This window comes from Natrix helvetica (genome assembly GCF_964273705.1).
Source record: "Natrix helvetica genome assembly, chromosome: 4".
Taxonomy (NCBI): Eukaryota; Metazoa; Chordata; class Lepidosauria; order Squamata; family Natricidae; genus Natrix; species Natrix helvetica.
In genome coordinates, this window is record NC_138550.1 from 172,485,897 (window position 1) to 172,513,788 (window position 27,892).

The 27,892-nt window shown below is 52.9% G+C and overlaps 1 protein-coding gene across 1 annotated transcript; it reads left to right on the top strand.

Moving 5' to 3' along the window:
- Positions 1 to 1,440: 1,440 nt before the first annotated feature.
- On the top strand, positions 1,441 to 27,822 carry EPPK1 (epiplakin 1; the record flags this gene model as incomplete). Its single annotated transcript, XM_081952343.1, has 2 exons — positions 1,441 to 1,457; positions 2,322 to 27,822. 2 exons carry the CDS (start codon positions 1,441 to 1,443, stop codon positions 25,861 to 25,863), a joined length of 23,559 nt encoding a protein of 7,852 aa, XP_081808469.1. The 3' UTR covers positions 25,864 to 27,822.
- Between the last annotated feature and the right edge of the window lie 70 nt (positions 27,823 to 27,892).

The window sequence follows — 27,892 nt, forward strand, 5'->3', positions numbered from 1 at the left end:
CCCATGATCTAGATATAATGAAGATAGAAAATCAATAGGTCAATGAATGACTGAGTTAGATAAAATTTTAATTGGTACTGATGAAAAAGTAATTTAAAAACTATATGGATATTTATTAGAGACTAAATTACAAGAGGAACAAGTTAAAGAAACTATGATAGCTTAGGGGAAAAACTTTGGGCATGGGATAGATTTAGAGAAATGTCAGAAATTGTGGTCTCAAAATTATAAAATGACAATGTCAACTGCATATAGAGAAAATTTGTATAAGATGTTTTACAGGTGGCATCTATCCCCATCGAGAATTGCAAGAATGTCCAAGAATAAATCGGATAAGTGTTGTAAATGTCATCAGATACCGGGTTCATACTACCACATGTGGTGGACTTGTATTGAAGCTAAAAGATACTGGACTAAAATCCACCTGTGGTTGGAGAAAATGATACATAAACACATAGACCTCAAACCAGAGATCTTTTTATTGGGAATAAATGAACCAATGTACATTTGATAGAAGATTGGTAATATAATATATAACTCTAAGTACATACCATAAATATATCCTGTTGAAAGTAGTGAAATATATATAAACATAAACACTTGGTAAATTCTTTTATACTGTAAAAATATTTAAAATGAGACAATGATTGCATAAAGGTTTGTTGTTGTTAAGCAGACAATCAAGAATGTAAGAGAATTAAGCTTATTGAAAAGAAAGAAATATTAATCATAATTGAACATATCCTGTACAATGAAAGTGAGGTTTTTGGCTATATTGGATGGAAAAACTGTGATTGTATATGTAATTGAAAATACGGATGCAAAAACACTTGTAACCAAATGACATGCTGTATGTAATGGATGAATTTTTTTTTAATGTTGTCTTTTATGTTTAAAAATAAAAAAACATGTGGGGGGAAAAAACAAGGACAAACAGTCTGAAAAACAGCTTCTATCTCAGAGCAGTAACTATACTGAATTCTACGGTATAGTGTAATACAGTGATGGGATTCAATTTTTTTTACTACTGGTTCTGTGGGCGTGGTTTGGTGGGCATGACATGGCTTGGTGGGCATAACTTGGTGGGTGTGGCAGGGGAAGGATATTATAAAATCCCTAGTCCCTCCCCACTCCAGAGGAAGGATACTGCAAAATCCCCATTCCCTCCTGATCAACTGGGACTCCAGAGGCAGAGAATAGATGGGGCGGGGCCAGCCAGAGGTGGTATTTGCCGGTTCTCTGAACTACTTAAAATTTCTGCTACCGGTTCTCCAGAACTGGTCAGAACCTGCTGAATCCCACCTCTGGTGTAATATTGATGCAGTATCAGGGGTTTTCAATTGTGTAGAATGTGAAGATATGTGTTTGTGTTTTATTTTTATAGTTTTCTTATGTATGATGTACACTGAAATGGCATTTAATTTCGCTGTACCAGGTGGAATGACAATAAAGCAGAGGTGGGCTGCACAACCGGTCTGATTGTGAGGGCGCACGTCCACCAATAAGAGTCTGCCTGAGCATCGTTACCCTCTTCCCTTCCTGCCCAGGGTCAGTTTAGGCAACTTCATGGAGACAAAAGGAAAAAGGAAGTGTGAACAGGGCCTCCATTCTTCAGCACAGAAAGCTCAAACTCACCCCTCCCAAGCCAAGTTGTCCCTTGCTTTCCGGACACCTCATTGCTCAGTTAAGCATGCAGCAGGGCAGCTGAGAATCAGCCTGGAAAGGGACCCCTTGCATTCAGCGAGCCCCCCCCCCCCCCCCAGCCAAAACAGGATGTGGCCTTCCACACATTCCTAAGCAGTGCCCTTCTGTGGCAGTAGGCAGGGACATGGGATCAATCTCTCCACACTTGCCCTAGGAGGCGCTCTGGCTGTTGTCCCTGGCCACAGCTCAAAGATTGTGAATCCCACCTCTGGAAGCAGTTTCTGTGAAATCAAAAACAAAACTAAAAAAGCTAATAATCAAGGCTCACCCCAGTGTTAATTTATTAACCATGGACTGAAGGAATTCCCTCCAGAAAATAATGAGAGAGGCTCCTGCAAGCTGAAGGATTGTCCTCACATTCATACATTTCAGGAAAGGAGGAGAAAATCAGTCATACATATGCATAGGTAATAGATAGTATAAGCATGAATATTCATAATCAGCAAACCTCAAGTTACTTTCTACTGTTAATATTCTCAATGTCTTAATAAGAAGAAATGCATCAGTTTAGATAAAGCACCCTGAAAACCAAGGCTGTCCCAATCAGCATACATTCCATTCTTTGTTTCCACCTGCTCCCACAGCTCTAAAACCTTGTTTTCCTTTTCTCTCTGCAGGACCTCACTGACCATCATAGGAGACTCAGCAGCAGCAGCAGCAGCAGCAATAATGGAAGCCCCACAGCCAACGGGTTCAATGACCACCAACATCAGAAGCATCTCAGGAGTCTTTGTGGAAGCTTCTGGCAAGACCATGAGCTTGGCACAAGCTCTCCAGGACCACTTGATCCAACCAGATGTTGCCCTGGCCCTGCTGGAAGCCCAGGCAGCCACAGGTGGCATTGTTGACCTGGAAGGCAAGCGGCTCATCCCTGTGGTGGAGGCCCTGGCGGTGGGATTGGCGGGGCTGGAAATGAAGGAGAAGTTGCTATGCGCAGAGCGGGCAGTGAAGGGTTTCCCTGACCCCTACACAGAGGAGAAGATCTCCCTCTACCAAGCCATCCAGAAAGAGCTGATCGGAAGAAAGCTGGGCCTGCATCTCCTGGAAGCCCAGATAGCCACCGGAGGGGTCCTTGAGCCTGTCTCTGGCCATCGCATCCCTCTGCAAGAGGCCTATGCACGGGGCTACTTGGACGAGGCCTTGGGTGCCTCCCTCTCTGACCCAGGCAATGAGGAGGCCCAGGGATTCAGGGACCCGAATACCGACCAGAGGGTCCCCTATGCAGAACTGATTAGGAGGTGTGTTGCAGACCCAGCCAGAGGCCTGCTCTTGCTGCCTCTCAAGATCTCTTTCCCTGGACTGAGAGGGGCTGTGTGTAGCCGGGAGCTGCTGGATTCTGGAGTCATGGACTCCACCACCTTTGAAGCCCTCCAGAAGGGGGAGGTGACTGTGCAGGAAGTGGCAGAAATGGATTTGGTGCAGCAGTCCATATCGGAGATTGCCAGCATCGCTGGAGTAGCCGTCCTTCCAACGAATGAATGCAAGAGTCTTTACCAGGCCTTAGTGGAGCACCTCCTCCCTCCTGGCGTGGCTGAAATTCTCATGCAGGCTCAGGTGGCCTCGGGCTATTTAATTGACCCTGTAAAGAATGCCAAATTAACGGTGGCTGAGGCTGTCCGGGCAGGAGTTGTTGGGCCAGAGCTCTTTGGAAAATTGACTGCAGCCGAGAGAGCCGTCACGGGATACAAAGATCCCTATACAGGGGAGACCATCTCTTTGTTTCAAGCCATGCAGAAACGCCTGGTGCCCAGGAACCAAGGCCTTTTCCTGCTAGATGCCCAGCTGGCCACTGGAGGCATCATTGACCCACATGCCCATCACCGGCTTCCTACAAAGACGGCCCTGCAGAGGGGCCACTTGGATGAAGAGACGTACAAACTGCTGTGCAATCCTACGGATGAGGCCCGCGGATTCTTTGAGCCCAACTCAAAGGAGAAGTTGTCCTATGGGGAGCTGCTCTTGCGGGGCGTCTCTGATCCGGATACCGGGCTCTGCCTCTTGCCTGCTCCTGGAGATCACAAGAGGAGTCATACCTTCATTGACCACAATACAAAACTGGCCCTGAAAAACACCACAGTGTCTGTGGCTTCCGGGAGGTTCAAGGGAAGGCCCGTATCCCTCTGGAAGCTCCTCTTCTCGGAATACCTGACCGGAGAGCAGAGGAGAACTCTTACCCAGCGATTCTCCTCCGGGTCCCTCTCTGCTCAGCAGCTGGCTGACAAAATCCGTCTCATGGTGGAGCAAACTGTTGCCGATTCCCAAGTCACCTTTGAAGGCCTGAGAGAAAAGGTGACCCCTGCCCAGCTCCTGAGCTCTGAAATCATCAACAGAGACTTATTTGAGAAGTTAACACAGGGAGAGACCCCGGTCAAAGAGGTGACTAACATGGCCACGGTGAAGAAGTACTTGGAAGGGACTGGCAGCATTGGTGGGTTGCTCCTGCCTGACTCCCAGGAGAGACTGAGCATCTACGAAGCCAAGAGGAAGGGCTTCCTCCGCCCGGGAACGGCGCTCATCCTTCTGGAGGCTCAGGCGGCCACAGGACACATCATTGACCCTGTGGCCAATGAGAGATATTCCGTGGAAGAGGCCTTGCGTGGCAACATCATAGGTCCAGATGTGTATAGCAAGTTGCTGGCGGCTGAGAAAGCAGTGACTGGCTATAAGGATCCTTATACTGGGAACAAGATCTCCCTTTTCCAGGCAATGAAAAAAGAACTCATTGTCACAGAACATGCCATCCGCCTTCTGGAGGCCCAGATTGCCACCGGTGGCATCATCGATCCTGTCAACAGCCACCGCCTCCCTGTGGAAGTGGCCTACAAAAGGGGCTATTTTGAGAAGAAAATGAGTCTGATCCTCTCAGATCCCAGTGATGACACCAAAGGCTTCTTTGATCCAAACACGCAGGAGAACCTAACTTACCTGCAGTTAAAGGAGAAGTGCCTTGTGGAGCCCACCACAGGCCTCTGCCTTCTGCCACTCAACACCAAGAAGCCTCAACCCCTGGATGATGCCACCAAGCAGGCTTTCAGGAACTCCTGGCTCTTTGTCAAACACGGGCGCTTCCAAGGACAAAGAGTCTCCTTGTGGGATCTGCTGAACTCGGAGTACTTCAGTGAGGGAAAGAGAAAGGAAGTCTTCAGCCACTACAGCCTCCAGAAGCTCACCCTGGAGCAGATCTGCCTGTCTTTGGAAGAGGAAATGAAGAAATGGGCTTGTATCCGGTTCCCAGCAATCCGAGGGAAAGTCAGCGCTTACCACCTGCTGGAGAGAGGTATCATTGACCGGGCCCTCTTGGAGCAGATCCTAGATGGAGCGGTGAGCCCAGAAGATGTGCTGCGCCTTGATTCAGTCCGAAGGTACCTCTATGGCATGGGAAGCATAGGGGGAATTCTGCTGCAGCCTTCCAATGAGAAACTGAGCCTCTACGAAGCGATGAGAAGGAACATGGTGGTGCCCGGAGTAACTCTGCCCTTGCTGGAGGCTCAAGCAGCCACTGGATTCCTCATGGATCCTGTGAGCAGCCAGAGACTTTCCCTGGATGATGCAGTGAAGAAGGGCCTGGTTGGCCCTGAGCTTTATGAGGTCTTGCAGCAGGCGGAAGAAGCCGTCACGGGCTACAGGGACCCTTTCACCGGCAAGGTCATCTCCCTCTTCCAAGCAATGAAGAAAGGCCTTTTGGCAGACAGGAAAGCCAGGCAGCTGATGGATGCCCAGCTGGCTACTGGGGGGGTCATTGATCCACACAGCGGCCACTATGTCCCCATTGAATTTGCCCAGAAAAATGGCTACCTGGATGAGGAGTTTAGGAAAACCCTTTCCAACCCGGACAGCAACTCCAAGGCTTTCAACATGCTGGACAGGAAAGAAAGGGTCAGCTACAGCCAGTTGATGGACCAGTGTCTGAAGGAGGCCCATTCAGGCATTCGCCTCTTGCCTCTGGCACAAACAGTGTCTGCTGGCTCCACTGAAGAGCAGACCCAGCAGCGCTTTCAGGAGACTCTCGTTGAGGACAAGGGGGTCTCTCTCTGGGACCTCCTGAATTCCGGTTACTTCACTGAGGAGCAGAAGTCAGACTTTTTGGAGAAGTACAGCTCTGGAGCAGTTTCCCTTCGCCAGCTGGTCAGCCTGGTCCAGCAGCTTATTAATGACATAGAGATGAAAGCTAAGACGCAGGTCACTTTACAAGGCCTGAGAGGTGTGGTGCCAGCCGTCTGGCTCGTAGATGCAGGCATAATTTCAGAAAAGGTGTTTGCTGAACTGGCCCAGGGCAAGAGATCTCCCAGAGAAGTGTCCGAGATGGAAAGCGTCAAGCCGTACTTGCAGGGCACAGGAAGCATTGCTGGAGTTTTCCTTCAGTCCTCCAAAGAAAAAATGGGCATTTACCAAGCTATGCGGGAAAGGCTCCTCCTGCCACAGATGGCGGCACAACTGCTCAGCACCCAGGCAGCCACCGGCTCCATCGTGGACCCGGTGTCTAATCGGCGGTTTGCCGTTGAGGATGCCATCAAAAGTGGCATTGTGGGAGAAGAGCTGATGGAAGAGCTGCTGCAAGCCGAGAGGGCAGTGACTGGCTTCCCTGACCCCTACTCGGGGAAACCAATCTCAGTGTGCCAGGCTATTAGGAAGGAGCTCCTCCCTGCCAGGGTGGGCATCCCCATGCTTCAGGCTCAGCTGGCCACTGGAGGAATCATTGACCCTGTTCATTGCCACCACCTGCCCCTCCGAGTGGCCTTCAAGCATGGCTTGATTGATGAAGAAATGCAGATGGCTCTTTCTCAGGACAGCAAGGAGATCCAGGTTTTCTTTGACCCGAATACCCAGGAGAGCCTGACCTATCAGCGTCTGAAGGACAGGTGCATCCAGGATACTGAGTCGGGGCTCTGGCTTCTCCCACTATCTGAAGAGGCAGCTTTCTATGGAGACCAGCAAGCCGTGGAAGTGCTAAACTCTTTCTCCGTCTCGATCAGCACTGGGAGGTTTAAAGGGCAAGAGGTTTCTCTCTGGGATTTGCTCCACTCAGAGTACATCCCGGATGCCAAGCGGAGGGAGCTGGTGCTGAGATACAAAGGCGCGCACAAGGAGCTTCTTCAGGAAATGGCATCATCCATCAAGAATATCATCGAAGAGACGGAGCAACAAGGCAAGAGGTTCACCTTCAAAGGCCTAAGGAAGAAGGTGTCAGCCAGCGACCTCTTCCACTCCCAGCTTATAGACATGACGACCCTGGACGAACTCAGGCAGGGGAAGACAACTGTCCAGGAAGTCAGCGAGATGGATTCCGTCAAGTGCTTCCTGGAGGGGTGCAACTTCATTGCAGGGGTCCTCATAGAACCGGATCATGAAAAAATGAGCCTCTATCAAGCCATGAGGCAAGGTCTGCTGAGACCAGGGGCAGCTCTAGTCTTGCTGGAGGCCCAGGCAGCCACAGGGTACCTCATTGACCCTGTGAAAAACAAGAAGCTCTCTGTGGACGAAGCCATGACAGCAGGGCTGATTGGAAAAGAAATTCATGTGAAGCTGCTGAGTGCAGAAAAAGCTGTCACTGGATACACGGATCCTTACACCAACGGGCAGATCTCCCTCTTCGAGGCCATGAATCAGGAGCTGATTGTGAGGAGCCATGGCATCCGCCTGCTGGAGGCGCAGATTGCTACGGGGGGCATCATCGACCCCGTGCACAGCCACCGCATCCCCGTGGAGGTTGCATATAAGCGAGGCTACTTTGATGAAGACCTGAACCGCATCCTTTTGGACCCCACGGATGATACCAAAGGATTCTTTGACCCCAATACTCACGAGAACCTCACTTACCTTCAGCTTCTGGAACGCTGCATCCAAGATTCAGAAACTGGGCTGTACATGCTGCAGATTGTCAGAAGAGGAGAAGCCTACTTCTACATTGATGAAGCAACAAAAGAATTTTTGAGAATGCAAACTATGCAGGTACAGGTCGGTCGGTATAAAGGCCAAGCGGTCTCTCTGTGGAGCCTCCTCTGCTCCCCATATATCCATGAACAGAAGAGGAAAGATCTGGTCAGGCAATACAAGGGTGAGAAGCTCAGTTTGCCACAGCTCTGCAGAACCATCGCTGCCATTGTGGAGGAAATGGAACGGGCAACCCAGAAGCTGAAGCTGAAGGGGCTGAGGGGGCAAGAGGTCTCTGCTGCAGAGCTCTTCAATGCAGAAATCCTTGACAAGGCGACTTTGGACCGACTGCACCAGAAGACCCTTTCTCTGCAACAGCTTGCCCAGAGGGACACCCTGAAGCGCTACCTGGAGGGAACAGGCTGCATTGCAGGTGTCTTGGTAGCCGAAGAGGGGCTGAAGCTGCTTGCCTATGAGGCCATGAAGAGAGGCTTTCTCTCCCCAGAACATGCTCTGCCATTATTAGAGGTGCAAGCTGCCACAGGGCTCCTGTCTGACCTGCTGGAGAAGAAGTCATTCTCAGTTGACCAGGCCATCTCTCTTGGACTGGTTGGGGAAGAGTTTCACAAGGCGCTCCTCCTTGCTGAGAAAGCTGTTACTGGACACACCGACCCCTCCACAGGAGACAAAGTCTCCCTTTTCCAAGCCATGCAAAGTAAACTGGTAGAGAAAGCCTATGCCCTCCGGCTGCTGGAGGCGCAGATGGCCACGGGGGGCATCATTGACCCCATACACAGTCACCGCCTCCCTGTGGAGGTGGCTTGCAGACGGGGCTACTTGGATGAAGAAACCTGCATCCTGCTTTCTGATGAGGGGCTTGTTCCCAAAGGATTTGTAGATCCCAACACTCAGGAAAAGATTACCTACGCTCAGCTCCTGCTCAGGTGCACCAAAGATGCAAAGACAGGGGCATACCTGCTGCCGTTATTAAAGAAGAGAGAGTATATATTTGTGGATGAAAAAACGAAGCGTGTCCTCTCATCTTGCAAAATAAATGTAGGTCTTGGGAAATACAGAGGACATGCCATTTCCCTTTGGGAGCTCCTTTCTTCTGACTACATTACAGAAGAAAAGCAGAAAGAAATGATTAAAAAATATAAAGAAGGAGGTGTTGAAGTTCTGAAGTGTATCACAAATCAAATACTGAAGATAATAGAGGAAAGAGAAGACCACAGAAAAGACATATGGTTCCAAGGACTACGGCGGCAAGTCACAGCTTCTGAACTTCAAAAGGCAGACATAATTAATGAAGAAACTTTGAACAATTTGGAAGCAGGAAAAGAGAGAGTGCAGGATGTAGCCCAGACGAATTCAGTGAAGAGGTACCTGGAAGGCAACAGCTGCATCGCTGGAGTACTGGTGCCATCCAGGACAGACCCTTCCAAGCCAGAGAAGATGACCATCTACCAGGCCATGAGGAAAGGCATACTGAGGCCAGGGACGGCCCTGGTGTTGCTGGAGGCACAGGCCGCCACAGGCTTCATCATTAACCCATTAACCAATGAGAGACTCTCTGTAAATCAGGCAATTGAAGCTGGCGTGGTAGGGGAAGAAATACAGAAAAAGATACTTAGTGCAGAGAGATCCGTAACAGGTTACAAGGATGCAAACACAGGAAAAACTATTTCCCTCTTCCAAGCAATGAAAAAGGAATTAATCTTAAAAGAGCATGGGATCCGCCTGCTGGAAGCCCAGATTGCCACGGGGGGCATCATCGATCCTGTGCACAGTCACCGCCTCCCTGTGGAAGTAGCGTACAAGCGGGGCTACTTTGATGAGGAAATGAACCGGATCCTCTCTGATCCCACCGACGACACCAAGGGCTTCTTTGACCCAAACACACACGAAAACCTCACTTACCTGCAGCTTCTGCAGCGGTGCCTGCCCGATCCAGAAACTGGTTTGCTGCTGCTCCACGTCATGGACAAAGGCTGCTTCTCCTCTTCCCTCAACGAGGAGACCAGGAAGGCTTTGCAGGCGGCCAAGACCCAGATCGGCGTGGGTCTGTTCCAGGACCAAGAGGTTTCTGTGTGGGACCTCCTCTTCTCCAGATACATCCTTCCGTCCAAGAGGCAGGACTTGCTGAGGCAGCACAAAGCAGGCACCATGACACTTGAGCGCCTCACCCAAGTCCTCATCGCCATCGTCACCGAGGCAGAGGAAAAGAGCGCCAGGCCCATCGGTCACAAAGAAGCTCCCAACCAACCAACCACGAAAGAAGATGATTCCACGGATCAACCACGCCTTGAAGAGCCCTGGATGAAGACCCTCGAGTCCACGACCATGGATATGCCTGCAGGCAACTGCCAAGGGCAGAGGGTCACTCTGTGGGACCTGCTCTTCTCAAACAACATTTCTGAGGAGAAGAGGACAGAGTTACTGGACTTGTACAAAAGTGGGCTGCTGTCAACGGAGCGGCTCAGCATCGTCCTCCACGCCTTGGTTGCCAAAAAGGAAGCCACTGGCAGGAAGCTCGATGTGAAGGTGAGGAGCCCAGATCAAGAGGCGGTGGCAGATCACCAGGCTCTGAGGGATTCCTCCTTAGACCCGGCAAATTGCGAAAGCGCCCTGCGCTCTCAGCTCCTCCCAGGACCTTCCGCTGACCAACAGTTCTCCGCTTGGGACATTCTGTTCTCCGAGTGCTTCACAGAGCACCAACGGGAAGAGCTTCTGAGCAGATACAGGAAGGGCAGCCTCCCCCTTGAGGAGCTCACAAAGATTCTCACCGACCGCCTTCCCAGGGTCACAAGCAGCGAACGTCATCTTCCCACGGACTTCCACACATCCAGCTCAAGTGCCGAGGCTGAAGACACCAAAGACGAGGGGGAAGAGGATGCTGCCGACCTGGGGAAAGAGGAGGCTCTGAAGTCCCGGAAGGTGGAGGTCAGCGCTGCGGCATTTCATGGGCGTAAAGTGTCGGTGTGGGAGTTACTTCATTCCAAGTACATCCCTGAGGAGAAAAGGAAGGAGCTTCTACAACTGTACCGATCGGGCATCCTCACCATTGACCAGATGGAGACCGTGGTCACCGCCATCATCAATAAGACAGAGGAAATGAAAAGGAGAGAACCATCCCATGCTCCCTTGTCTCCTGGCCCCTGGGAGGGTCTCTTGCGTAACCAGACCGTGACCCTGCAGGTTGGCGAGTTCCAAGGACAGAGAATCTCCGTCTGGGAACTCCTCTTCTCCCAAAGCATTCCAGAAAGCCAAAGAGAGGAGCTGCTGATGAAATACCGATTGGGATCCTTGACGATTCAGGAAATGATCGCCACCCTGATCTCGCTTCACGCCAAGGACAGGGCGTTTTCCCCAGGAGAGGAAGCCACACTTCCCTCCCAGCACAACGAACTGGAACGCACCTTGCGACAGGTGACCATAGATGTGCCTGTGGGTGAGTTTCAAGGCTCCAGGCGATCCACGTGGGAGCTCCTCTTCTCCAAGTACGTGACTGCAGCCAAGCGCCAGGAGCTGCTGCAGAAGTACCAAGAGAGGTCTGTGGCCCCAGGAGAGCTAGTCCAAATTCTCACCACCCTGATGGAAGAGATGGAAGAGAAGGGAAACCAGCTGAAGTTCTTGGGGCTGAGGAAGCAGGTGTCGGCCTCAGAACTGTTTGACTCCCGCATCATCAACCAAGCCACGCTCTCCGACCTCGCGCAAGGCACCAAGACGGTGGAAGAGGTCACCGAGATGGATTCAGTGAAGAGGTACCTGGAAGGCAACAGCTGCATCGCTGGAGTGCTGGTGCCATCCAGGACAGACCCTTCCAAGTCAGAGAAGATGACCATCTACCAGGCCATGTGGAAAGGCATTCTGAGGCCAGGCACGGCCCTGGTGTTGCTGGAGGCACAGGCCGCCACAGGCTTTGTCACCGACCCCCTGGGGAATAAGAAACTCTCTGTCGATGATGCTGTCTCCGTTGAACTGGTGGGGGCCGAGCTGCGGGAGAAGCTTTGCTCTGCAGAGAGGGCTGTGACTGGATATAAGGACCCCTATACAGGAAACAAACTCTCCCTCTTCCAGGCCATGAAGAAAGGTCTCATAGTCAAAGAGCATGGGATCCGCCTGCTGGAAGCCCAGATTGCCACGGGGGGCATCATCGATCCTGTGCACAGTCACCGCCTCCCTGTGGAAGTAGCGTACAAGCGGGGCTACTTTGATGAGGAAATGAACCGGATCCTCTCTGATCCCACCGACGACACCAAGGGCTTCTTTGACCCAAACACACACGAAAACCTCACTTACCTGCAGCTTCTGCAGCGGTGCCTGCCCGATCCAGAAACTGGTTTGCTGCTGCTCCACGTCATGGACAAAGGCTGCTTCTCCTCTTCCCTCAACGAGGAGACCAGGAAGGCTTTGCAGGCGGCCAAGACCCAGATCGGCGTGGGTCTGTTCCAGGACCAAGAGGTTTCTGTGTGGGACCTCCTCTTCTCCAGATACATCCTTCCGTCCAAGAGGCAGGACTTGCTGAGGCAGCACAAAGCAGGCACCATGACACTTGAGCGCCTCACCCAAGTCCTCATCGCCATCGTCACCGAGGCAGAGGAAAAGAGCGCCAGGCCCATCGGTCACAAAGAAGCTCCCAACCAACCAACCACGAAAGAAGATGATGCCACGGATCAACCACGCCTTGAAGAGCCCTGGATGAAGACCCTCGAGTCCACGACCATGGATATGCCTGCAGGCAACTGCCAAGGGCAGAGGGTCACTCTGTGGGACCTGCTCTTCTCAAACAACATTTCTGAGGAGAAGAGGACAGAGTTACTGGACTTGTACAAAAGTGGGCTGCTGTCAACGGAGCGGCTCAGCATCGTCCTCCACGCCTTGGTTGCCAAAAAGGAAGCCACTGGCAGGAAGCTCGATGTGAAGGTGAGGAGCCCAGATCAAGAGGCGGTGGCAGATCACCAGGCTCTGAGGGATTCCTCCTTAGACCCGGCAAATTGCGAAAGCGCCCTGCGCTCTCAGCTCCTCCCAGGACCTTCCGCTGACCAACAGTTCTCCGCTTGGGACATTCTGTTCTCCGAGTGCTTCACAGAGCACCAACGGGAAGAGCTTCTGAGCAGATACAGGAAGGGCAGCCTCCCCCTTGAGGAGCTCACAAAGATTCTCACCGACCGCCTTCCCAGGGTCACAAGCAGCGAACGTCATCTTCCCACGGACTTCCACACATCCAGCTCAAGTGCCGAGGCTGAAGACACCAAAGACGAGGGGGAAGAGGATGCTGCCGACCTGGGGAAAGAGGAGGCTCTGAAGTCCCGGAAGGTGGAGGTCAGCGCTGCGGCATTTCATGGGCGTAAAGTGTCGGTGTGGGAGTTACTTCATTCCAAGTACATCCCTGAGGAGAAAAGGAAGGAGCTTCTACAACTGTACCGATCGGGCATCCTCACCATTGACCAGATGGAGACCGTGGTCACCGCCATCATCAATAAGACAGAGGAAATGAAAAGGAGAGAACCATCCCATGCTCCCTTGTCTCCTGGCCCCTGGGAGGGTCTCTTGCGTAACCAGACCGTGACCCTGCAGGTTGGCGAGTTCCAAGGACAGAGAATCTCCGTCTGGGAACTCCTCTTCTCCCAAAGCATTCCAGAAAGCCAAAGAGAGGAGCTGCTGATGAAATACCGATTGGGATCCTTGACGATTCAGGAAATGATCGCCACCCTGATCTCGCTTCACGCCAAGGACAGGGCGTTTTCCCCAGGAGAGGAAGCCACACTTCCCTCCCAGCACAACGAACTGGAACGCACCTTGCGACAGGTGACCATAGATGTGCCTGTGGGTGAGTTTCAAGGCTCCAGGCGATCCACGTGGGAGCTCCTCTTCTCCAAGTACGTGACTGCAGCCAAGCGCCAGGAGCTGCTGCAGAAGTACCAAGAGAGGTCTGTGGCCCCAGGAGAGCTAGTCCAAATTCTCACCACCCTGATGGAAGAGATGGAAGAGAAGGGAAACCAGCTGAAGTTCTTGGGGCTGAGGAAGCAGGTGTCGGCCTCAGAACTGTTTGACTCCCGCATCATCAACCAAGCCACGCTCTCCGACCTCGCGCAAGGCACCAAGACGGTGGAAGAGGTCACCGAGATGGATTCAGTGAAGAGGTACCTGGAAGGCAACAGCTGCATCGCTGGAGTGCTGGTGCCATCCAGGACAGACCCTTCCAAGTCAGAGAAGATGACCATCTACCAGGCCATGTGGAAAGGCATTCTGAGGCCAGGCACGGCCCTGGTGTTGCTGGAGGCACAGGCCGCCACAGGCTTTGTCACCGACCCCCTGGGGAATAAGAAACTCTCTGTCGATGATGCTGTCTCCGTTGAACTGGTGGGGGCCGAGCTGCGGGAGAAGCTTCGCTCTGCAGAGAGGGCTGTGACTGGATATAAGGACCCCTATACAGGAAACAAACTCTCCCTCTTCCAGGCCATGAAGAAAGGTCTCATAGTCAAAGAGCATGGGATCCGCCTGCTGGAAGCCCAGATTGCCACGGGGGGCATCATCGATCCTGTGCACAGTCACCGCCTCCCTGTGGAAGTAGCGTACAAGCGGGGCTACTTTGATGAGGAAATGAACCGGATCCTCTCTGATCCCACCGACGACACCAAGGGCTTCTTTGACCCAAACACACACGAAAACCTCACTTACCTGCAGCTTCTGCAGCGGTGCCTGCCCGATCCAGAAACTGGTTTGCTGCTGCTCCACGTCATGGACAAAGGCTGCTTCTCCTCTTCCCTCAACGAGGAGACCAGGAAGGCTTTGCAGGCGGCCAAGACCCAGATCGGCGTGGGTCTGTTCCAGGACCAAGAGGTTTCTGTGTGGGACCTCCTCTTCTCCAGATACATCCTTCCGTCCAAGAGGCAGGACTTGCTGAGGCAGCACAAAGCAGGCACCATGACACTTGAGCGCCTCACCCAAGTCCTCATCGCCATCGTCACCGAGGCAGAGGAAAAGAGCGCCAGGCCCATCGGTCACAAAGAAGCTCCCAACCAACCAACCACGAAAGAAGATGATGCCACGGATCAACCACGCCTTGAAGAGCCCTGGATGAAGACCCTCGAGTCCACGACCATGGATATGCCTGCAGGCAACTGCCAAGGGCAGAGGGTCACTCTGTGGGACCTGCTCTTCTCAAACAACATTTCTGAGGAGAAGAGGACAGAGTTACTGGACTTGTACAAAAGTGGGCTGCTGTCAACGGAGCGGCTCAGCATCGTCCTCCACGCCTTGGTTGCCAAAAAGGAAGCCACTGGCAGGAAGCTCGATGTGAAGGTGAGGAGCCCAGATCAAGAGGCGGTGGCAGATCACCAGGCTCTGAGGGATTCCTCCTTAGACCCGGCAAATTGCGAAAGCGCCCTGCGCTCTCAGCTCCTCCCAGGACCTTCCGCTGACCAACAGTTCTCCGCTTGGGACATTCTGTTCTCCGAGTGCTTCACAGAGCACCAACGGGAAGAGCTTCTGAGCAGATACAGGAAGGGCAGCCTCCCCCTTGAGGAGCTCACAAAGATTCTCACCGACCGCCTTCCCAGGGTCACAAGCAGCGAACGTCATCTTCCCACGGACTTCCACACATCCAGCTCAAGTGCCGAGGCTGAAGACACCAAAGACGAGGGGGAAGAGGATGCTGCCGACCTGGGGAAAGAGGAGGCTCTGAAGTCCCGGAAGGTGGAGGTCAGCGCTGCGGCATTTCATGGGCGTAAAGTGTCGGTGTGGGAGTTACTTCATTCCAAGTACATCCCTGAGGAGAAAAGGAAGGAGCTTCTACAACTGTACCGATCGGGCATCCTCACCATTGACCAGATGGAGACCGTGGTCACCGCCATCATCAATAAGACAGATGAAATGAAAAGGAGAGAACCATCCCATGCTCCCTTGTCTCCTGGCCCCTGGGAGGGTCTCTTGCGTAACCAGACCGTGACCCTGCAGGTTGGCGAGTTCCAAGGACAGAGAATCTCCGTCTGGGAACTCCTCTTCTCCCAAAGCATTCCAGAAAGCCAAAGAGAGGAGCTGCTGATGAAATACCGATTGGGATCCTTGACGATTCAGGAAATGATCGCCACCCTGATCTCGCTTCACGCCAAGGACAGGGCGTTTTCCCCAGGAGAGGAAGCCACACTTCCCTCCCAGCACAACGAACTGGAACGCACCTTGCGACAGGTGACCATAGATGTGCCTGTGGGTGAGTTTCAAGGCTCCAGGCGATCCACGTGGGAGCTCCTCTTCTCCAAGTACGTGACTGCAGCCAAGCGCCAGGAGCTGCTGCAGAAGTACCAAGAGAGGTCTGTGGCCCCAGGAGAGCTAGTCCAAATTCTCACCACCCTGATGGAAGAGATGGAAGAGAAGGGAAACCAGCTGAAGTTCTCGGGGCTGAGGAAGCAGGTGTCGGCCTCAGAACTGTTTGACTCCCGCATCATCAACCAAGCCACGCTCTCCGACCTCGCGCAAGGCACCAAGACGGTGGAAGAGGTCACCGAGATGGATTCAGTGAAGAGGTACCTGGAAGGCAACAGCTGCATCGCTGGAGTGCTGGTGCCATCCAGGACAGACCCTTCCAAGTCAGAGAAGATGACCATCTACCAGGCCATGTGGAAAGGCATTCTGAGGCCAGGCACGGCCCTGGTGTTGCTGGAGGCACAGGCCGCCACAGGCTTTGTCACCGACCCCCTGGGGAATAAGAAACTCTCTGTCGATGATGCTGTCTCCGTTGAACTGGTGGGGGCCGAGCTGCGGGAGAAGCTTTGCTCTGCAGAGAGGGCTGTGACTGGATATAAGGACCCCTATACAGGAAACAAACTCTCCCTCTTCCAGGCCATGAAGAAAGGTCTCATAGTCAAAGAGCATGGGATCCGCCTGCTGGAAGCCCAGATTGCCACGGGGGGCATCATCGATCCTGTGCACAGTCACCGCCTCCCTGTGGAAGTAGCGTACAAGCGGGGCTACTTTGATGAGGAAATGAACCGGATCCTCTCTGATCCCACCGACGACACCAAGGGCTTCTTTGACCCAAACACACACGAAAACCTCACTTACCTGCAGCTTCTGCAGCGGTGCCTGCCCGATCCAGAAACTGGTTTGCTGCTGCTCCACGTCATGGACAAAGGCTGCTTCTCCTCTTCCCTCAACGAGGAGACCAGGAAGGCTTTGCAGGCGGCCAAGACCCAGATCGGCGTGGGTCTGTTCCAGGACCAAGAGGTTTCTGTGTGGGACCTCCTCTTCTCCAGATACATCCTTCCGTCCAAGAGGCAGGACTTGCTGAGGCAGCACAAAGCAGGCACCATGACACTTGAGCGCCTCACCCAAGTCCTCATCGCCATCGTCACCGAGGCAGAGGAAAAGAGCGCCAGGCCCATCGGTCACAAAGAAGCTCCCAACCAACCAACCACGAAAGAAGATGATTCCACGGATCAACCACGCCTTGAAGAGCCCTGGATGAAGACCCTCGAGTCCACGACCATGGATATGCCTGCAGGCAACTGCCAAGGGCAGAGGGTCACTCTGTGGGACCTGCTCTTCTCAAACAACATTTCTGAGGAGAAGAGGACAGAGTTACTGGACTTGTACAAAAGTGGGCTGCTGTCAACGGAGCGGCTCAGCATCGTCCTCCACGCCTTGGTTGCCAAAAAGGAAGCCACTGGCAGGAAGCTCGATGTGAAGGTGAGGAGCCCAGATCAAGAGGCGGTGGCAGATCACCAGGCTCTGAGGGATTCCTCCTTAGACCCGGCAAATTGCGAAAGCGCCCTGCGCTCTCAGCTCCTCCCAGGACCTTCCGCTGACCAACAGTTCTCCGCTTGGGACATTCTGTTCTCCGAGTGCTTCACAGAGCACCAACGGGAAGAGCTTCTGAGCAGATACAGGAAGGGCAGCCTCCCCCTTGAGGAGCTCACAAAGATTCTCACCGACCGCCTTCCCAGGGTCACAAGCAGCGAACGTCATCTTCCCACGGACTTCCACACATCCAGCTCAAGTGCCGAGGCTGAAGACACCAAAGACGAGGGGGAAGAGGATGCTGCCGACCTGGGGAAAGAGGAGGCTCTGAAGTCCCGGAAGGTGGAGGTCAGCGCTGCGGCATTTCATGGGCGTAAAGTGTCGGTGTGGGAGTTACTTCATTCCAAGTACATCCCTGAGGAGAAAAGGAAGGAGCTTCTACAACTGTACCGATCGGGCATCCTCACCATTGACCAGATGGAGACCGTGGTCACCGCCATCATCAATAAGACAGAGGAAATGAAAAGGAGAGAACCATCCCATGCTCCCTTGTCTCCTGGCCCCTGGGAGGGTCTCTTGCGTAACCAGACCGTGACCCTGCAGGTTGGCGAGTTCCAAGGACAGAGAATCTCCGTCTGGGAACTCCTCTTCTCCCAAAGCATTCCAGAAAGCCAAAGAGAGGAGCTGCTGATGAAATACCGATTGGGATCCTTGACGATTCAGGAAATGATCGCCACCCTGATCTCGCTTCACGCCAAGGACAGGGCGTTTTCCCCAGGAGAGGAAGCCACACTTCCCTCCCAGCACAACGAACTGGAACGCACCTTGCGACAGGTGACCATAGATGTGCCTGTGGGTGAGTTTCAAGGCTCCAGGCGATCCACGTGGGAGCTCCTCTTCTCCAAGTACGTGACTGCAGCCAAGCGCCAGGAGCTGCTGCAGAAGTACCAAGAGAGGTCTGTGGCCCCAGGAGAGCTAGTCCAAATTCTCACCACCCTGATGGAAGAGATGGAAGAGAAGGGAAACCAGCTGAAGTTCTTGGGGCTGAGGAAGCAGGTGTCGGCCTCAGAACTGTTTGACTCCCGCATCATCAACCAAGCCACGCTCTCCGACCTCGCGCAAGGCACCAAGACGGTGGAAGAGGTCACCGAGATGGATTCAGTGAAGAGGTACCTGGAAGGCAACAGCTGCATCGCTGGAGTGCTGGTGCCATCCAGGACAGACCCTTCCAAGTCAGAGAAGATGACCATCTACCAGGCCATGTGGAAAGGCATTCTGAGGCCAGGCACGGCCCTGGTGTTGCTGGAGGCACAGGCCGCCACAGGCTTTGTCACCGACCCCCTGGGGAATAAGAAACTCTCTGTCGATGATGCTGTCTCCGTTGAACTGGTGGGGGCCGAGCTGCGGGAGAAGCTTCGCTCTGCAGAGAGGGCTGTGACTGGATATAAGGACCCCTATACAGGAAACAAACTCTCCCTCTTCCAGGCCATGAAGAAAGGTCTCATAGTCAAAGAGCATGGGATCCGCCTGCTGGAAGCCCAGATTGCCACGGGGGGCATCATCGATCCTGTGCACAGTCACCGCCTCCCTGTGGAAGTAGCGTACAAGCGGGGCTACTTTGATGAGGAAATGAACCGGATCCTCTCTGATCCCACCGACGACACCAAGGGCTTCTTTGACCCAAACACACACGAAAACCTCACTTACCTGCAGCTTCTGCAGCGGTGCCTGCCCGATCCAGAAACTGGTTTGCTGCTGCTCCACGTCATGGACAAAGGCTGCTTCTCCTCTTCCCTCAACGAGGAGACCAGGAAGGCTTTGCAGGCGGCCAAGACCCAGATCGGCGTGGGTCTGTTCCAGGACCAAGAGGTTTCTGTGTGGGACCTCCTCTTCTCCAGATACATCCTTCCGTCCAAGAGGCAGGACTTGCTGAGGCAGCACAAAGCAGGCACCATGACACTTGAGCGCCTCACCCAAGTCCTCATCGCCATCGTCACCGAGGCAGAGGAAAAGAGCGCCAGGCCCATCGGTCACAAAGAAGCTCCCAACCAACCAACCACGAAAGAAGATGATTCCACGGATCAACCACGCCTTGAAGAGCCCTGGATGAAGACCCTCGAGTCCACGACCATGGATATGCCTGCAGGCAACTGCCAAGGGCAGAGGGTCACTCTGTGGGACCTGCTCTTCTCAAACAACATTTCTGAGGAGAAGAGGACAGAGTTACTGGACTTGTACAAAAGTGGGCTGCTGTCAACGGAGCGGCTCAGCATCGTCCTCCACGCCTTGGTTGCCAAAAAGGAAGCCACTGGCAGGAAGCTCGATGTGAAGGTGAGGAGCCCAGATCAAGAGGCGGTGGCAGATCACCAGGCTCTGAGGGATTCCTCCTTAGACCCGGCAAATTGCGAAAGCGCCCTGCGCTCTCAGCTCCTCCCAGGACCTTCCGCTGACCAACAGTTCTCCGCTTGGGACATTCTGTTCTCCGAGTGCTTCACAGAGCACCAACGGGAAGAGCTTCTGAGCAGATACAGGAAGGGCAGCCTCCCCCTTGAGGAGCTCACAAAGATTCTCACCGACCGCCTTCCCAGGGTCACAAGCAGCGAACGTCATCTTCCCACGGACTTCCACACATCCAGCTCAAGTGCCGAGGCTGAAGACACCAAAGACGAGGGGGAAGAGGATGCTGCCGACCTGGGGAAAGAGGAGGCTCTGAAGTCCCGGAAGGTGGAGGTCAGCGCTGCGGCATTTCATGGGCGTAAAGTGTCGGTGTGGGAGTTACTTCATTCCAAGTACATCCCTGAGGAGAAAAGGAAGGAGCTTCTACAACTGTACCGATCGGGCATCCTCACCATTGACCAGATGGAGACCGTGGTCACCGCCATCATCAATAAGACAGAGGAAATGAAAAGGAGAGAACCATCCCATGCTCCCTTGTCTCCTGGCCCCTGGGAGGGTCTCTTGCGTAACCAGACCGTGACCCTGCAGGTTGGCGAGTTCCAAGGACAGAGAATCTCCGTCTGGGAACTCCTCTTCTCCCAAAGCATTCCAGAAAGCCAAAGAGAGGAGCTGCTGATGAAATACCGATTGGGATCCTTGACGATTCAGGAAATGATCGCCACCCTGATCTCGCTTCACGCCAAGGACAGGGCGTTTTCCCCAGGAGAGGAAGCCACACTTCCCTCCCAGCACAACGAACTGGAACGCACCTTGCGACAGGTGACCATAGATGTGCCTGTGGGTGAGTTTCAAGGCTCCAGGCGATCCACGTGGGAGCTCCTCTTCTCCAAGTACGTGACTGCAGCCAAGCGCCAGGAGCTGCTGCAGAAGTACCAAGAGAGGTCTGTGGCCCCAGGAGAGCTAGTCCAAATTCTCACCACCCTGATGGAAGAGATGGAAGAGAAGGGAAACCAGCTGAAGTTCTCGGGGCTGAGGAAGCAGGTGTCGGCCTCAGAACTGTTTGACTCCCGCATCATCAACCAAGCCACGCTCTCCGACCTCGCGCAAGGCACCAAGACGGTGGAAGAGGTCACCGAGATGGATTCAGTGAAGAGGTACCTGGAAGGCAACAGCTGCATCGCTGGAGTGCTGGTGCCATCCAGGACAGACCCTTCCAAGTCAGAGAAGATGACCATCTACCAGGCCATGTGGAAAGGCATTCTGAGGCCAGGCACGGCCCTGGTGTTGCTGGAGGCACAGGCCGCCACAGGCTTTGTCACCGACCCCCTGGGGAATAAGAAACTCTCTGTCGATGATGCTGTCTCCGTTGAACTGGTGGGGGCCGACCTGCGGGAGAAGCTTTGCTCTGCAGAGAGGGCTGTGACTGGATATAAGGACCCCTATACAGGAAACAAACTCTCCCTCTTCCAGGCCATGAAGAAAGGTCTCATAGTCAAAGAGCATGGGATCCGCCTGCTGGAAGCCCAGATTGCCACGGGGGGCATCATCGATCCTGTGCACAGTCACCGCCTCCCTGTGGAAGTAGCGTACAAGCGGGGCTACTTTGATGAGGAAATGAACCGGATCCTCTCTGATCCCACCGACGACACCAAGGGCTTCTTTGACCCAAACACACACGAAAACCTCACTTACCTGCAGCTTCTGCAGCGGTGCCTGCCCGATCCAGAAACTGGTTTGCTGCTGCTCCACGTCATGGACAAAGGCTGCTTCTCCTCTTCCCTCAACGAGGAGACCAGGAAGGCTTTGCAGGCGGCCAAGACCCAGATCGGCGTGGGTCTGTTCCAGGACCAAGAGGTTTCTGTGTGGGACCTCCTCTTCTCCAGATACATCCTTCCGTCCAAGAGGCAGGACTTGCTGAGGCAGCACAAAGCAGGCACCATGACACTTGAGCGCCTCACCCAAGTCCTCATCGCCATCGTCACCGAGGCAGAGGAAAAGAGCGCCAGGCCCATCGGTCACAAAGAAGCTCCCAACCAACCAACCACGAAAGAAGATGATGCCACGGATCAACCACGCCTTGAAGAGCCCTGGATGAAGACCCTCGAGTCCACGACCATGGATATGCCTGCAGGCAACTGCCAAGGGCAGAGGGTCACTCTGTGGGACCTGCTCTTCTCAAACAACATTTCTGAGGAGAAGAGGACAGAGTTACTGGACTTGTACAAAAGTGGGCTGCTGTCAACGGAGCGGCTCAGCATCGTCCTCCACGCCTTGGTTGCCAAAAAGGAAGCCACTGGCAGGAAGCTCGATGTGAAGGTGAGGAGCCCAGATCAAGAGGCGGTGGCAGATCACCAGGCTCTGAGGGATTCCTCCTTAGACCCGGCAAATTGGGAAAGCGCCCTGCGCTCTCAGCTCCTCCCAGGACCTTCCGCTGACCAACAGTTCTCCGCTTGGGACATTCTGTTCTCCGAGTGCTTCACAGAGCACCAACGGGAAGAGCTTCTGAGCAGATACAGGAAGGGCAGCCTCCCCCTTGACGAGCTCACAAAGATTCTCACCGACCGCCTTCCCAGGGTCACAAGCAGCGAACGTCATCTTCCCACGGACTTCCACACATCCAGCTCAAGTGCCGAGGCTGAAGACACCAAAGACGAGGGGGAAGAGGATGCTGCCGACCTGGGGAAAGAGGAGGCTCTGAAGTCCCGGAAGGTGGAGGTCAGCGCTGCGGCATTTCATGGGCGTAAAGTGTCGGTGTGGGAGTTACTTCATTCCAAGTACATCCCTGAGGAGAAAAGGAAGGAGCTTCTACAACTGTACCGATCGGGCATCCTCACCATTGACCAGATGGAGACCGTGGTCACCGCCATCATCAATAAGACAGAGGAAATGAAAAGGAGAGAACCATCCCATGCTCCCTTGTCTCCTGGCCCCTGGGAGGGTCTCTTGCGTAACCAGACCGTGACCCTGCAGGTTGGCGAGTTCCAAGGACAGAGAATCTCCGTCTGGGAACTCCTCTTCTCCCAAAGCATTCCAGAAAGCCAAAGAGAGGAGCTGCTGATGAAATACCGATTGGGATCCTTGACGATTCAGGAAATGATCGCCACCCTGATCTCGCTTCACGCCAAGGACAGGGCGTTTTCCCCAGGAGAGGAAGCCACACTTCCCTCCCAGCACAACGAACTGGAACGCACCTTGCGACAGGTGACCATCGATGTGCCTGTGGGTGAGTTTCAAGGCTCCAGGCGATCCACGTGGGAGCTCCTCTTCTCCAAGTACGTGACTGCAGCCAAGTGCCAGGAGCTGCTGCAGAAGTACCAAGAGAGGTCTGTGGCCCCAGGAGAGCTAGTCCAAATTCTCACCACCCTGATGGAAGAGATGGAAGAGAAGGGAAACCAGCTGAAGTTCTCGGGGCTGAGGAAGCAGGTGTCGGCCTCAGAACTGTTTGACTCCCGCATCATCAACCAAGCCACGCTCTCCGACCTCGCGCAAGGCACCAAGACGGTGGAAGAGGTCACCGAGATGGATTCAGTGAAGAGGTACCTGGAAGGCAACAGCTGCATCGCTGGAGTGCTGGTGCCATCCAGGACAGACCCTTCCAAGTCAGAGAAGATGACCATCTACCAGGCCATGTGGAAAGGCATTCTGAGGCCAGGCACGGCCCTGGTGTTGCTGGAGGCACAGGCCGCCACAGGCTTTGTCACCGACCCCCTGGGGAATAAGAAACTCTCTGTCGATGATGCTGTCTCCGTTGAACTGGTGGGGGCCGAGCTGCGGGAGAAGCTTTGCTCTGCAGAGAGGGCTGTGACTGGATATAAGGACCCCTATACAGGAAACAAACTCTCCCTCTTCCAGGCCATGAATAAAGGTCTCATAGTCAAAGAGCATGGGATCCGCCTGCTGGAAGCCCAGATTGCCACGGGGGGCATCATCGATCCTGTGCACAGTCACCGCCTCCCTGTGGAAGTAGCGTACAAGCGGGGCTACTTTGATGAGGAAATGAACCGGATCCTCTCTGATCCCACCGACGACACCAAGGGCTTCTTTGACCCAAACACACACGAAAACCTCACTTACCTGCAGCTTCTGCAGCGGTGCCTGCCCGATCCAGAAACTGGTTTGCTGCTGCTCCACGTCATGGACAAAGGCTGCTTCTCCTCTTCCCTCAACGAGGAGACCAGGAAGGCTTTGCAGGTGGCCAAGACCCAGATCGGCGTGGGTCTGTTCCAGGACCAAGAGGTTTCTGTGTGGGACCTCCTCTTCTCCAGATACATCCTTCCGTCCAAGAGGCAGGACTTGCTGAGGCAGCACAAAGCAGGCACCATGACACTTGAGCGCCTCACCCAAGTCCTCATCGCCATCGTCACCGAGGCAGAGGAAAAGAGCGCCAGGCCCATCGGTCACAAAGAAGCTCCCAACCAACCAACCACGAAAGAAGATGATGCCACGGATCAACCGCGCCTTGAAGAGCCCTGGATGAAGACCCTCGAGTCCACGACCATGGATATGCCTGCAGGCAACTGCCAAGGGCAGAGGGTCACTCTGTGGGACCTGCTCTTCTCAAACAACATTTCTGAGGAGAAGAGGACAGAGTTACTGGACTTGTACAAAAGTGGGCTGCTGTCAACGGAGCGGCTCAGCATCGTCCTCCACGCCTTGGTTGCCAAAAAGGAAGCCACTGGCAGGAAGCTCGATGTGAAGGTGCGGAGCCCAGATCAAGAGGCGGTGGCAGATCACCAGGCTCTGAGGGATTCCTCCTTAGACCCGGCAAATTGGGAAAGCGCCCTGCGCTCTCAGCTCCTCCCAGGACCTTCCACTGACCAACAGTTCTCCGCTTGGGACATTCTGTTCTCCGAGTGCTTCACAGAGCACCAACGGGAAGAGCTTCTGAGCAGATACAGGAAGGGCAGCCTCCCCCTTGACGAGCTCACAAAGATTCTCACCGACCGCCTTCCCAGGGTCACAAGCAGCGAACGTCATCTTCCCACGGACTTCCACACATCCAGCTCAAGTGCCGAGGCTGAAGACACCAAAGACGAGGGGGAAGAGGATGCTGCCGACCTGGGGAAAGAGGAGGCTCTGAAGTCCCGGAAGGTGGAGGTCAGCGCTGTGGCATTTCATGGGCGTAAAGTGTCGGTGTGGGAGTTACTTCATTCCAAGTACATCCCTGAGGAGAAAAGGAAGGAGCTTCTACAACTGTACCAATCGGGCATCCTCACCATTGATCAGATGGAGACCGTGGTCACTGCCATTGTGAATAAGATGGAGGAAATGAAATCAGTAAATCAGCATCCTTCACAGTATGACCTTTTTCAGTACACTTTGGAGTTGGAGAATATCAATGACATTGTCCGTGATATCCAGGACCAGAAAACGTCCATCTGGGATCCTTTCTTTTTCAGGTGTGTGTCTAAGATCAGTGAGGAAATTAGTCTCCTCAAATCTCGAGATTTGACAGGTAGTGTCCCAGCAGCTGGCCGGGTGATGTCTACTGCGGTTTCACAAATGGGGACCTCAAGCAATGCGGCTTCTGTCTTTTGCGAGTCTTCACTGGGATACATTTCCTTTCCTCAAGCCTCTTTGGAGTCTTTTGCAGAAAGCACATTTCACTCACAGAGTGCTTTAAAGTCTCGATTGTTAAATTTCCCGGTTGCCGAGTTCCATGGAAAAGAAGCCTCATTGTGGGATCTGCTGCATTCTCAGTACATTTCCCAGGAGAAAAGGAAGGAACTGTTGCAGCTCTATCAGTTGGGCGATCTCACCCTTGATCAGATGGAGTCAGCGGTGACTGGCATCATCCACTCAGATGAGGGGGTGAAAGAGAGGCCAAGCAGAGACTGGTCAACAGGCGGCAGCCCCGATTCCACGGCAGCAGATAACAGTGCGTCCCAGGCTCAGCAGCTGCAATTGAAGAAGACTTTGAGGACCACTCTGGTCCCCGTGACGGTGGGAGAATATAAGGGGCAGCGCATGTGTGTTCTGGATCTCCTCTTTTCTAAATATGTCCCTCAGGATAAAAGGCAGGAGCTCCTTGAACTATACAGGGCGGGGACTTTACTCATTGAGGACTTGATAAGCACAATCACTGGCCTGCTGGAAGAGGCAGAAAGCCAGCAGGAGAAGCCAAAAACCAAGAAAAGGGCTGTGCATTGAAAAGGGAGGCAGGACCAAGGGGAAGACCTATAAGCAATAGAGCATCTTGCTGGAGCTGATTCTTTTCTCTCTCGTCCACCCAGGAGCCTCCCACCACCCCCACCAAGCGCAGCCTCTCTGGCTGCCATCCCTTTCGCCTCTCGCTCCTCTGCTGCTCCATCTGGCTTGGGTGGGCAGTGGGATTTCTCCCTCGGGTTCCCAGGGAATGCTCTCCAGTCATCTCGTTGTTGGGTGTGCACGTGCACGTACACATACACACACGCACACACGCACACAATCAGTTCCTGCAGGAGGCAAAATGATGGCTCCCTGCTCAGAACTGCTTACAGGGCTGGGGAGCCATTTGGACAGCCCCAGAGATGGGAGGGTTCAAGGTGAATCATATCCTTCAGTAGAGGATTTGGGAGGGGGAGGGGGATTAACTGGGTACGACTCCAATTCTGCTGCAACTTGGCTACATGGATCTCGGTTAGTGGACCGGTCTGTTTCTACTGGCAATAAAAAGAAAGAAAATGTGTTAAAATTGCTTTTTTTTAAAAAAAAAACAAAGTTTTATTGGTTTTTTGGTGTTTTACAAAAGGAAAAGGTATGGGGAAAGTTACAAATTGTGGCAGCCGCAAACTGTGGTAGGTATACCCCCCCTCCAGACTCATGGTGTACATTTGCATAGCATTCAAATATTATATAATAACATATAGTCAGTGTGGTAGATTCATTAGTAATTTCGATCAATTTATGTCATGTGGATTTTCTTACTTATTTGTGTGATCTGAGCTTTCTTGATGTCGCCCCTTGTGCATCCACTGGGATGTCTTCTGGTTTTTCTAGGAGTAATTTATTTTTTTCCATAAAGGCCTGCGCCTCTATGGGTGTATTAATTCTGACCCTTGTCTCCTCCCAGAATATTAACATACCTTCAGGCAGCAACCAACGAAACCACACCCCCTTCTGGTATAATTTATTCGCCAATTGCGAATAATATTTTCTTTTCTCCCTCACTTTCTTGGGGATCTGTTTCAGTATGGTTATCTCCTTATCTTTGTATATCAGGGCTTGTCCCCTTTGTGTATTCAGAATTTCATCTCTTGTGCTTTTTCTAAGAAATTTAATGTGTACCTCCCTGGGGACATTGTGTGTTCTAGCATATGCGGAGTTCACTCTATAAACCAGGTCTATTTCCCACCCCATCTGTTGTTTTTCTTTCTGAGTATACTCAGCCAAGATAGTTGTCATGATGTCCCTAATGTTTTCATCATCTGTCTCCATCACATTCTGAAACCTAAGATAAGAGGACATTCTCTCAAACTCTATTTTCATTTGTTGGGTGTCAAGCTCTTTGTTTCCCTTTTGCACGCCCTCCACCCCCACCCCTCATCTCAGCCGCCCCCTGCTCCAAGAGATCCAGTCTCTGTGAGTTCTTATTAATTTTTTCCTGGTTCCCTCTAATTTCTTCTTTCATGTCCTTCAGTTGTTTCTTTATTTCCTCTTGTCCCTGTAGAATTTGCTGAAACATTTGATGAAACTCCAAGTCCGTAGTTTTAACTTGTTTAAAGGCTGTCAATGTTGATTGTGTGCTCGGACTTCAGGTTGCAGATGTCGGGGCAGAGGCAGCAAAGCCAGACTTTCCAGGATGTGGTCTTTTAGATGTCATTGTTAGTAATAAAGAGTCCAGTCAGTATACAGAAGAATCAGTCAGAGTGGTAGAGCAGCCAAGGGAGTCCGGGGGGTAGAGAGACCAGGCAAAAGGGAACTCTCTAATCACCCTGGCAGGGAACAGATGTTTTTCACTCCAAGAAGTTCAAAAGCAAACAATCCACAAGAGAATTATCCAAATAACACGGAGACAAAGACCGGAAGCCTGAAGCTAAGAGGTGGAGTCAAGTTCACCTTTCATGAAGACAACGGAAGTGTGCCATCTTGCCCTGCCAACTTCGGGTACTGAGGCAACAAATAAAGTTTTCAAAATGCAAAGTTCCCAAGGCTTCCAGATCACATTTTCTTCAAATCTAAAGGTTTAAGTCTGAAGATC